The 11,204-nt window shown below is 41.9% G+C and overlaps 1 protein-coding gene across 2 annotated transcripts in view; it reads right to left on the bottom strand.

The window, feature by feature from the left end:
* Positions 1–3,409: 3,409 nt before the first annotated feature.
* The window catches only part of ITPR2 (inositol 1,4,5-trisphosphate receptor type 2), a 456,678-nt gene continuing 448,883 nt past the window's right edge, over positions 3,410–11,204 (bottom strand). For both annotated transcript variants that reach the window (XM_080660463.1, XM_080660464.1), the window contains exons 56-57: positions 7,048–7,209; positions 3,410–6,358 (exon numbers count right to left, since the gene is read on the bottom strand). In XM_080660463.1, coding sequence (XP_080516589.1) covers positions 6,272–6,358; positions 7,048–7,209 — 249 coding nt within the window. In that variant the 3' untranslated portion in view covers positions 3,410–6,271. The remainder of the gene's footprint in view (positions 6,359–7,047; positions 7,210–11,204) is intronic.

Here is an 11,204-nt window from a genome sequence, read left to right as displayed (position 1 = left end):
TCTCATCATTGATGTTTCTCTCTCTCTCTCCCACTCTGAAATCAATAAAAATAAAATAAAAAAGATTCTCTAGGGTCTTTAGAGTAGTTCCCTTCAAAGAGGTGACTCAGGGATTCAGGCTGGTTTCATCTTAACCTCCATGATTGATGTGGGGGAGAAAGAACTGGAAGTTGTCCAGAGACTTTTACTGCTTCAGCTTGTCAACTGCACTCACAATCCATTGGTCAGAACTAGTCATGTGTTTCCACCAAACTGCAGTGGGTACTAGGAAATGTGTGTCTGTATGAAACAGAGCATCACTATTGGTGAGCATTAAGGTCTACTCCAGTGGAGTAGCTTTGTACTACTATGTCAGTTTGGCTTAGCTGGAACTACATTTCCCAGAATCTCCTTTCTCATGGGCCTACAGGTTAATTTTGACCTCAGGAGATATTTTCCTGAGATGTGGAAGTTGGAAATGAAGCAATAGCCATTAAGTTCAGAAGAAGTAGGCGAAGGCACTGCTGCAGCTCACAGCTTGACCTCCTGGCTCAGTTGGTTGGCGTGGGGCAGCAGCCAGCCTGCAGTGCTCCAGCTCCCACCACACCTTTTTCAGTTTCCTGAGTTCTGAGTCCTGGGTTAGAGGCACATGCTACTCCATGGTGAAGGCCACCAGCTTCTTTTTTAGGTCACATGGGCTATGGAGTTTGGAGATGGTGAGAAGTAGATACAAATCTGCCCCCATGGATTCCAGTTTGCCCTTGATCTTCCCTGCTTCGCACCCAGCTTTTCATCCTGACTGCCAGCCCCCCTGACTTACAGTGACTTCAGACCCACCACCAGATGCAGAAGCGCCAGCTTTCCATAGAACTGTTCAGTATGACTGCATAATGGGAAACCCCACTGTAAATCTCTCAGTCCATGCTGCGGATCATGATTTTACTTCTCTGATAAAGCCAAGTTAATATGAAATAAATGAATATTTTTTTTATAAAGCTGGGTCTAATTTTAAGGTATTGTCTTCAGAGAATTTTTATTTTAATATACTGCTGAGAAGATCAGAATCACAAAGAAACATTTGATCTACATTGAAAGAGAAGGAACAGGTTATGGCTTACAGAAAGGCAGATAAAATTGTCCAAAGGGAAGACAATTATAAAAACAAAACTGAAAGCACAGTTATGGGAGCAGGGAGCAGCCTCGGAACCTTTTTCCTATAGAAACCAATTTTAGAGGAGAACTTTGAAAGGATGTGCTGAGGAAATCCACCCTGCATGCACATTCCCACAGCTGTGAGGAGGGCAACTCTACCTGGACCTGCTTTTACCCCAATAACTGGAGTTAAAAGGAAACAGACTTCAGGGGAAAATCCATATTGAAGTGTAAAAAAACAGAATTTTCTGTTAAATTGAGTTAAACTGAATTCAACAACTAATTTCTGCTCTTATACATTTTCTATCTGCATAAAATTTGACTTCTGTGTTTCTTTATTTGCCGTGTAGTTAACTCCATGTGATGTGTTAGCAATCCTGCTGTCGGGAGGAACATAGGAGAGGCTAAAGTTCACCGATTTCTAGCCTGCGGTTCTGCCCTGAAGACTTGGCCTCCTAAGACGCAAAGCACCCCGGTTGGCCAGTCAAAGGCAGGGTAACTTGCGGACATTCATCGCATTCCCCTCAACTTGCATACTCCTGCCCTTCGTGCCAATTACGCTCATTCCAAGGGGAACTCATTGTCCAATTGCCCTCCTCCAACCTTTCCTCTGATTTCCAAACAAAACAAAGCAATTTCTGCCACACTTCTTCAAGGAACTGTGGCACACTGGAAAAGGGCCACATGAGCAAAGAACTCTATTCATGGTTTGCATGTGATTCAAGCAACTCATTTTGATTTCAGCCGTTGCGAGATTCCCTCTCATCTGAGGGGAACTATCATCTGAAGTGCTGGGTGTTAACAACCAGGAAATCCTAGATGACCAAATGCCCTGTGCCCCATAAGTCTACGCTGGGTATTAGACCCCCCCCTCCCCTCCCCACACACCAATAGGTGTTGGTCAATTAGGGTTTTGACCAACTCTGCATAAATGCTGGGCACAATGTTCCATATGGATTAGCTCATCAGCTTAGTTCAAGTCACCAATTTTTTGCCCATCATGTCTCCCTAAGTAAAATAGCAATAATGACTTTAATACCAATGGATATGTTATTTAGAAACATGGTAAGAAATTAATAAGGCACTTAAAGTATCACATGTGAAATAGTTATACAAATCAATTTTATTAATAATTTATTAATTATACTTATCTGATCATGACATATATTAGAATCATGTTTTTGTTTTTCTTTTCAGCAAATAGAGCAATCCTCTACTTTGAGGGGGGCGGGAAACCGTCTACTGGTGAAATGAGAAGTACTGGTCTGATAATTCGATAAATTATCCAAGTCTGTGGAAACCTGCCAGTTCAGAGATGATAACTGGATTTGTTTTAAAATTTCTCAAGTTTCACATGCATTTTAGCTCCTGTGCTTGGTTTTAGTCTTTTCTTCTACTAAATGGAATAGCTTTACAATGATTTCAGAGAGAGCAAATGAGTAACTAGAGGGGAGATAACAAATGAGTGACTAGACGGCCTCAACTGGCTTCAGGGATTTTCTAAATACTGGAATCAGTTGTCAAATTTTGCAAATAGAAAGCTCACCATGGCCTGTGCATGGTGTGGATGCCACAATTTCACCCATTCAAGTTACTTGCCTAGTTCCTGTGGCATCTGTGTTTGTTTTGGATGCCTGATCCACTCTGTTTTGCACTGTAGTATGTGTAATGGCATATTGGAAAGGGTCTGTGGGTCAGAATATGCCGATTTGTTATTCCATGTAGCTTTAAGACCAGCTGAAGGAACACAAGCCCTATAGCTACTCTTCCACAAAGCTCTGTCCTCTGCATGTTTAAGTAGCATCTCTTGAGTCTGAAATCTGGTATGTCATTATGCCTGTGCAATATTTACTTATTATGTCCCAGTCTACTGGGCCCCTGGCGGGGGGGGGGGGGGGGGGAGGGTAAGCTCTTTTCTTCCCAGCATCTGTCATTTACTCCTTCTTTCCCCTAATCATAAGGAAACCCCAATCTTCACTTCTGTTGACCCCAGATCCCCAGTTTTTCCACTCATCTTAGTCCCGGGGCATGGAGATAGGGGTGGCTGCATTGCTGTTTGTAATAAAACAACTATAAACTAAAAAGAGCATTGAAAAGAATGAATTGTGAGTGGAGAATATGACATATGCATACAGTTCTGACTTGGATGAAATATCTTCCAGATATTATCAACCATCTAGAAACTGCATTCTTGTCATCAACAGAAAAAGTTCAATATTTAAGAAAATAAGCCCTTTTCTAAACTAACTTTTTAAGGGGAAGAAAATGATAAATTTTACATGTATACAATTTATTTATTTATATTATAGTCTTATATGATACAAACATTTTCTCATCTAAAAATGATATTTTAATTTAAGAAACCTACTTTCATTAAACTATTCAGCATTAACTGATACTTTTAACCTTATGTGGATTTTAACAAATAAATAGGAAAACATTTCCCTTAACATCAAAATCAAGGATGATTGCATTTAATGTCACTATATAAATATGAGAATGTTAACTAATACTTGTATAGGTCAAATATTCCAGTTGCATTACAAACATATATGTAACATATAAATCAGATGTCAAATTTTTGCATTATTATCTTTATCATGAATTAATAACCTGAAAAATGCCTTTTTTGTTTGCTTTGTTTTGTTCATTTTGCCCTGTAATCTCTTCAATACTTAGCCAGAAAAGAAAGAGAAGCACAACTGAGAAATATTTTAATTCTGAACAAATAAGCATCTTTTTAGTTGTAATCTTTTGGCTACTTCTCACAGGAGACAATATGCTGAGAAACGATGAGCTACCACTAACCCACTGGCTTAGTCCTATAAAAAAAGAACTATCACAGTGCCAGGAAAGACTACACAGTTCATCATCTGAAAGACAGGTTGCTCTCATCAGTAAAAATTAATCTATTCTCTTGATGTTCAGACATCAAAAACATTTGATTTTGTGAGATAGGTCCCTATACTAGAATATGCTCAATCTACCCCTTTTCTTTTCCCTATTCCCCAAACTCTCTGCCTAATTAAAATAGTTATCTAATGATGTTATAACAATGATGGTCTTGGGTGAAAACAATGGCTGCTTTGTTCTACTTAGGTTTTGTGTGAAGACATTTTAAAAAATCAAATATGTGAGAGGGTTTAAAGTTTTAATAAAGAATTAAGGGTGATTAGTGACGGTGGAATTCTCATACATTTATTGATTGCCTAATAGGTTCAAAGTTCTGTGCTGCCTGCAGATATATATCTCAATTTCTTCGTCTCTGGACCACGGTCCTTCAGCAACTGGTCAGGAAAATGATTATCATGTCAGAGTGAAGAATTCTCAACTTGGGGAGGGGCTGGGATTAGGAGGGTGACAGGAGATTCAGCACAAAAATTTGTTGGTCAAGGTTTCAACAGTTTCTCTCCAAGTCTACATTTTAACAGGGCTGCTCTAGGCATCCTTTCTAATCTACCTAGACCAGTGGTCGGCAAACTCATTAGTTAACAGAGCCAAATATCAACAGTACAACGAATGAAATTTCTTTTTGAGAGTTAAATTTTTTAAACTTAAAGTTCTTCTAACGCCACTTCTTCAAAATAGACTCACCCAGGCCATGGTATTTTGTGGAAGAGCCACACTCAAGGGGCCAAAGTGCCGCATGTGGCTCGCGAGCCACAGTTTGCCGACCACGGACCTAGATCAACAATTTGAGCGTTTTAGGACCCAATAGCTTAAACGATATCAAAACAATCCCAAAGCTTAAAAACAGCCATAGTAAACCTTGCCCAGACCTTCAACCTTGGTGGTAAGAAGGTCAGAGTTGAAGATTCTGGAGGCAATTTTTTGTTCTTGGGGGCCAGGGCCAGAAGGTCAACGTGCAAAGAATCTCCCAGACTTGGGTGCCCTGTGCCTTGCTCCCTGGACACACAGTGGTCCCCTAACACTTTCAATATCCCATTATGCTTTAACACTCTGAAAGCATCATTTCTAAGAATAACATGGGTATGGCAGGTTATTTTCTCCTTCTACAAATTCTGGTTGCATTAATTTAATATAAAATAATTTGGAGAAGAGATTATTATCTTTCTTCATTCTGAAAAGCTCTCACTAATACAGTTTAAAATATGTAATTGATATGCTTCATATTCTTGAGTATTCAATAAAGTTCTTGGATTTTTCCCCTCCCTCCCCAACTGCAGGAATAAAACCACTCAGTTCCTTTTAAGCACAGCAAACATGAATCAAATAGCTTTTACTCCATATTTATAAAATGCCACCTTTGTAAGCTATTTCCTGTCATCTTCAACCATTTTCATTTATTAATCTCAATATATTTTAATAGCACACATACGCTCAAAAAACTCTTCCTTGGGGGCTTACTGTAGCTTTTTCTTCCCTAAATCTTTGAAAATCTTAGTCTATACATGATTTACAACATGCTTTTCCCAAGTTCTCTGAAGATCTTCTTTTGTGCTCTCTATTGACAGAGCCCCTCTGGATCTGGGAGAAAGCAATCACATCTGATTGTGATGTCCGCTTGAGGGGGCACAGGCTCCCAGCACTAGTTGCTAGAGCCACAAATCCATTGTGCTGCATGTTATAAGTAAGGAAATTGCCCTGTGACAGCTATGGTTTGGAAGCACTAACATGTTTCTTTGAAACTCTCATTTTTTAATCTTTTCAGTTATTTTCTATAGTAAAAACTTAGCCACCTGAGTATGACTTCCTGTATCACTGACCTACATGCCATAATTAAAAGAAAGAAAGTCCAACCAACCGTGACAAAGGTTGCAATCAGCGTTTAAGACAAAACCGACTCTTTAAGGACTTGGCAAAAGGTGGTTCTTTCTGCACGGCATCTCCTTCAGCCCTGCCTCTCCCTGCCCTCTCTGTCCACGTGAGCAAGTCACTTCATGTTGCATTAAGAATGCATGATGTGTGCTTTCCAGCCACTGCATTTTGAGTTTGGTCTTTTCAACCATGAAAACACAGTTATAAATTGTTCCCGGAGCTACACCAGGCAACATCTTGGCACTTGGTTGTTTTTAACTTTTCAACAATAGGCACTGTTCACTCCCCTCCAGCTCAGTTCTGTATTCAGTGGTCAGGCAGGGCGCTGATGAAAGGCCAGTCACGGCTCTCCCCCATGGTATCAGTGTGGCGGCATGTGATGATTCACATGGGGTGTGTTTGATCCGAGAAAGCCCAGTCTCTGCTTATTCTTCCTTTGTTCTGTCATCTGGGGAAAAAGAGACAGTGTCTTGAGCTGATTTTCTCACTCTTTCCCAGTGCTGGTGGGCCACACCGTTTTGGGTTAACATTTCCCAAGCACCTACAGGGCTGTCTTGGGATCGTAGAGAATATGTTTCTTCAAAACAGAGAGAATATGCTTAAAGTGCATTTCCATAAACAGAGAAAACAAAGCAAACCCTATCTCTGTGGTTAAGAAACAGGAACCATGGTTCTTTTAAAGCAGCCCTTGCTTGTCACATAATCACCCCCAACACCAGAGTCATTTTAACAGCTCCCACAGTCACTTTCGATATTATTTTTACAGATGCTAACAATTTTACATGATGTAGGGGATGATTAGAGCACTGCGATGACAGATACCAATGATGATCTGCCTTTCCAATGAGTTTAATTACCCTGATGGCAGAAAATATGAGTTTTTATAAAAAAAGTGCAAAGAGGTCTTTGTATTTTGACATCCATGCCTTCCTTCCCCCTTTCGTAGAAGGAGAAGGGTCCACAAGATGGGGAGGTGGGGAAGTAGAAACCCCTGCTTGCTGAGATGTTCCAACAGCACAACGTGGGGTTTCTTTATATAAATTCCACGAGCTTGCTCCCAGGAGTCTCTGGGTCTCCCTCACTCAAGGTGGTGAATGACTCCCCCTCACTCAGCCCCAGTTCCCTGGACCCACTGACCTGCTCCTTGAGCTCCGCCAGCTGACCCGACAGCTGTTTGACCAGACTCATGGTCGATTCCAACTTCTCCTGCAGGTTCCGAATCTCATTTTGCTCACTGTCACCTTCATTGCTAACAAGGGATATGGCTCGCATCCGAGGAAACCAGTCCAAGTTCTTCTCCTAAAAGCAAATAAATATTCAGGAACAAGGGAGTAGGTATGGAAGGGAGCCTGAAGACTGTTTATAGGTGTTCATTATTATTAACATATAAATCAAAGATTTTTAGCACTCTTTCTAGTCAGGGATGGGGAGGGGCTGAGGGTCGGAATGAAGTGGGGGTTAGATATTGCTCTTCAGGAGCTGGGGGAATATCTTAAGTATTTCAACAAACTTCCTATGGGCTCCCAGGGAGGTCCAAGATACAACATGAGAACAGCACCCTGAACCCTGCAGGCATTCAATGAATCTTGGTGAATGATGAGGTAGGCTCTGGAGGCTGGGGAGAGCAGATCCAAGTGTGTGGGTACAGCACAGGCGTGAGCTGTTTCTCCTCCCCACATCCCCCGGGCACAAAAGAGAAAGAGGGGTGGAGGAACAGGAAAGTGGTAAAAGAAATGTTTCAGTTCCAGCCACCCACGCAAGTTTACCTCCCACTTCCCCAAGACAGGCTCCAAGCTGGGCTCAGGAAGAGGGAAGTGGGAGGGCATGGCCCTAGGTTACTCTGTCTGCTCCCTTTGGAAACACTTTACTACAGAGGGGGTGAGGCTTCAGAGGCAGACTTCCCCAGAGGGCGACAGCTGGTCCCACTTCTGTTTTTCTAGGTGGACTTGGTGCAGGTATGTGTGCACGCGATTCCCCTTCATTGTCGTAGAGACAAAGGGTTAACCAGATACCCAGCCCTCTTGGAAACTGCCTGATGGCCCAACATCAGAGAATCACTGTGCATTACTTACATTCCATCTTGAATCCTCAAAAAAGCCTGCAAGGTAAATCAGACTGTCCCCGTTTTACAAATGAGGAAACAAGAGACCCCAACAGTTACATTACCCACGTCACAAACTAGGAACTGAGAGAGCTAGGATGTGAAGCCTTTGAAGTGGGGTGTGTTCCCAACACTGACTAGGTATGTCATCCTGCATCCTTATTTACCAATTTCCCTAAGTCACCTTCCAACATTCCCAGCAGTGACCTTCCTGCTTAAGATGTTTTCTACTCTGGAAAAGCCCACTACAAAGTGGCTACGAAGACTTTTGCCTGGCAGATCCTTAGAATGAGAGTTAAGACAGTGCGTTCCTTCCTAAGATACTGTGGAAAGGCCCAACCTACATATCTCTGCTCCTCTGTCTGATTCTCACCCAGCCCTTGTGGTTGGTTCTTTTTTCCTTTTTGGTAGTTGTTGTTCTAGTTTGAGAATAGCAAGTTCTTAATAATGCCCTACCCCCCAGTGGCAATGAAAAGGGCTGATAAAGGATTAAGGATAAAACATCTTAAAGAGTTTTAAACTGCATTTAAACTGCTGTAGCTAATTAGCATTTCAAAAGGAGAATGGTAACTTATTCTGAAATGCAGCTTGACAGCCAGATTCATTCATTCCATCAATCCTTCCACATCTATTGCCAGGTATTTAGAGATGCACAGCAGAGAAGACAAGATGTTGCTCTCAAAGAGCTTGTGGCTTCAGACAGCCCTCTGAGAAAAGTGGACAGTGCATTACCTATACCCAAATCACCTGGGCTGCTTGTTAAAATTGCAGATTTCAACCTCATCTCCTCTCACCAACTGACCTCTTAAGGCAGTGGTCGGCAAACTCATTAGTCAACAGAGCGGCAAACCGCAGCTTGCCAGCCACAGTTTGCCGACCACTGTCTTAGGGGTTGTGCATTATTCCTTCGTGCACTAAACTTTAAGAACTCGGGTCTATGAAAACACGGAAGATGAATGACAATTCCTGGGGTAGTGGCAAAAATAGGGAGATGGAGTGAAGGGAAAAGAGCTGAAAAAGCCAGTGTGGGGAATGGGAAGTCAAATAGGGGGCCCGTTAAATGCCTGTAACTGACAGGATGGATGGCTTAGTGGGGTGGGAGACCATGTCTTCTAGTGACGCCAGCAAAGACTATTGGTCACCAACAGCCCAGGTGGGTGTGCAGTGGAGGCAGAGAGCTGGACCAATAGAGGATGGGGTGTCCCCTGGAATCGAAGTCAGAAAGACTAAGGTGTGAGGAGGATAAGGATGACAGCAAAGCAGTGATTGGAATGAGGAGCATGACTGTGGGGACTGGTAGGGGGGATGGAGAAGAACACACCTGTGCTGCAGGTTCTATAAGCACCGAATCCTTTCAACCATCCAATGAACTTCAGTTCTCTTATCTCTTTAGTATGTGGATTAAGTACAGTATTATCTATTATCTGAATTTTACAAATGAAGAAACTGAGGCTAACAAATATTTTAGTTGGGATCCCAGCCCAGATCTGTGTGCATCAAGATTGCTTGGTAAGACTGGAGACGGTGGACAGGACGTGCAATAATAAATTTTAAAATTCTATAAATAGAACAACTGTAGGAAGTAAAAATTCTATGATGAGAGTCCCTGAAATCTGATAAAATATTGGTGAATTTGGGGAGTTAATATTTAATGGTTACAGAGTTTTATTTGGGGTGAGATGAAAATTCTCTGGAGATGGATAGTGGTGATGGTTGCATGACAATGTAAATGTACTTACTGCCACAAAACTGTGCACTTAAAAATGGTTAAATTTATGTTATGCATATTTTACTACAATTAAAAAAATCACTGTATTTTCAGAGGCTAATTTTCGGGATGAATCATGCCAAAGTCCTTGAAGTCATCCTGGGGGAGGTCAGTGATAGGGTGGATGAGGGGTCTGTGGGCAGCCATGGACCAAAATCTGTGATGAATGTACAGGAGTGACCAGGCGGTATTGGAGGACAGTGATGTGGAGGCTTGGAAAATGCATTTCATGTGAGGGTGAAGGTGTGATGATGTCTTGGCGATGGGGAGCCGAGTCTGCTGACTCTCTTCTAAGGCCCTTAGTGTCGAGGGGTTGGGAAGATGGGCCATTGCCACCAGCTGGTTAAAAGAGAAGGCACATCTCTTGGGAGAACCAAGAAGGCAGCACTTGAGGAGAGGAGAGCTGGTCTATAACGGCAGACTCCGGGGGCTGATGGGACAGAAGGGGTTGAGAGCCTTAGAGAGCTGAGCCTGGGGAGAGAAGATACCAGGTGACATAGTGATACCCAAGGTGTAGATGGTGAAAACATCAATTTTCAGAAAGTTTCCAAAATAAACAGGCAAAATATTCTCATGCTTAGCGAGCAGATGGTAACTGAGCCAAAGAGAACATGGGTGAGGTTTCATGACACAACCTGCAGAGAGGTTACTGTATTCCTGAGTCTCTGGCTCTTGAAGAAACAACCAGCTCTTGGGGGACCATCACCCCAGCCTCTGGGCCACAGGACTCTCTTTCCTTGCACATTTTTTTTCTTCCCTTGTTCCTTTGTTTGTCCATTCACTTACTAATTCTTACTGTGTTTTCTATGTCTGTGCTGGGCACTGGGAAAACAATAGTGAACAAAACCCAGCTCATTCTCATGCTATGGAATTGATAGTCTACGTGGAGGGAGACTTCAATCAAAGGATGAGAAAAATAACAGCAAGCTGTGCTTAGGGGCCGGGTAGGAAAGTACATGATAGACACGCTCATCCTTTCTCTTAGTCCCTAAAAATCATTCTCTCTTTTAAACCTCTTTGGTTTTTCTCGTCTTTCTTTCACTGCTTGTATCTTTCTGTTTTTGTTGTTTGCTTGTTTCTCAGTCTTTTCCCTCCTACTTTTTTGCATTTTGTTTCATTCCTCCCTTCCTCTGTATACCAACTGACTATAATCTGAAAGTAAGAAAAAAAGGTGTAATTATGATTTTTTCCCCATATTGAATGCTTTGTGGTTTCTTGGTTTTTAAAGAACTTGACCTGAATGTCTTACATCTCTCACTGAAATGGAAAAAAACACACACACCAACCTAAATTGTTTTTGTTCTCTTTTTTCACATAAAGCTAGTCTTTTAAAGCTAATTTCCATACCTGATGTTTCTTCAAATTAGTGTAGAAAGTACATCCTTTTCACCAAAATTAAGTCGAATACAACAGTTTTCTTAGAAT

The sequence above is a fragment of the Plecotus auritus genome (genome assembly GCF_963455305.1).
Source record: "Plecotus auritus genome assembly, chromosome: 3".
NCBI lineage: Eukaryota > Metazoa > Chordata > Mammalia > Chiroptera > Vespertilionidae > Plecotus > Plecotus auritus.
The sequence above is the reverse complement of the archived record's forward strand: the minus strand, read 5'-3'. Positions and strand labels throughout refer to the sequence as shown.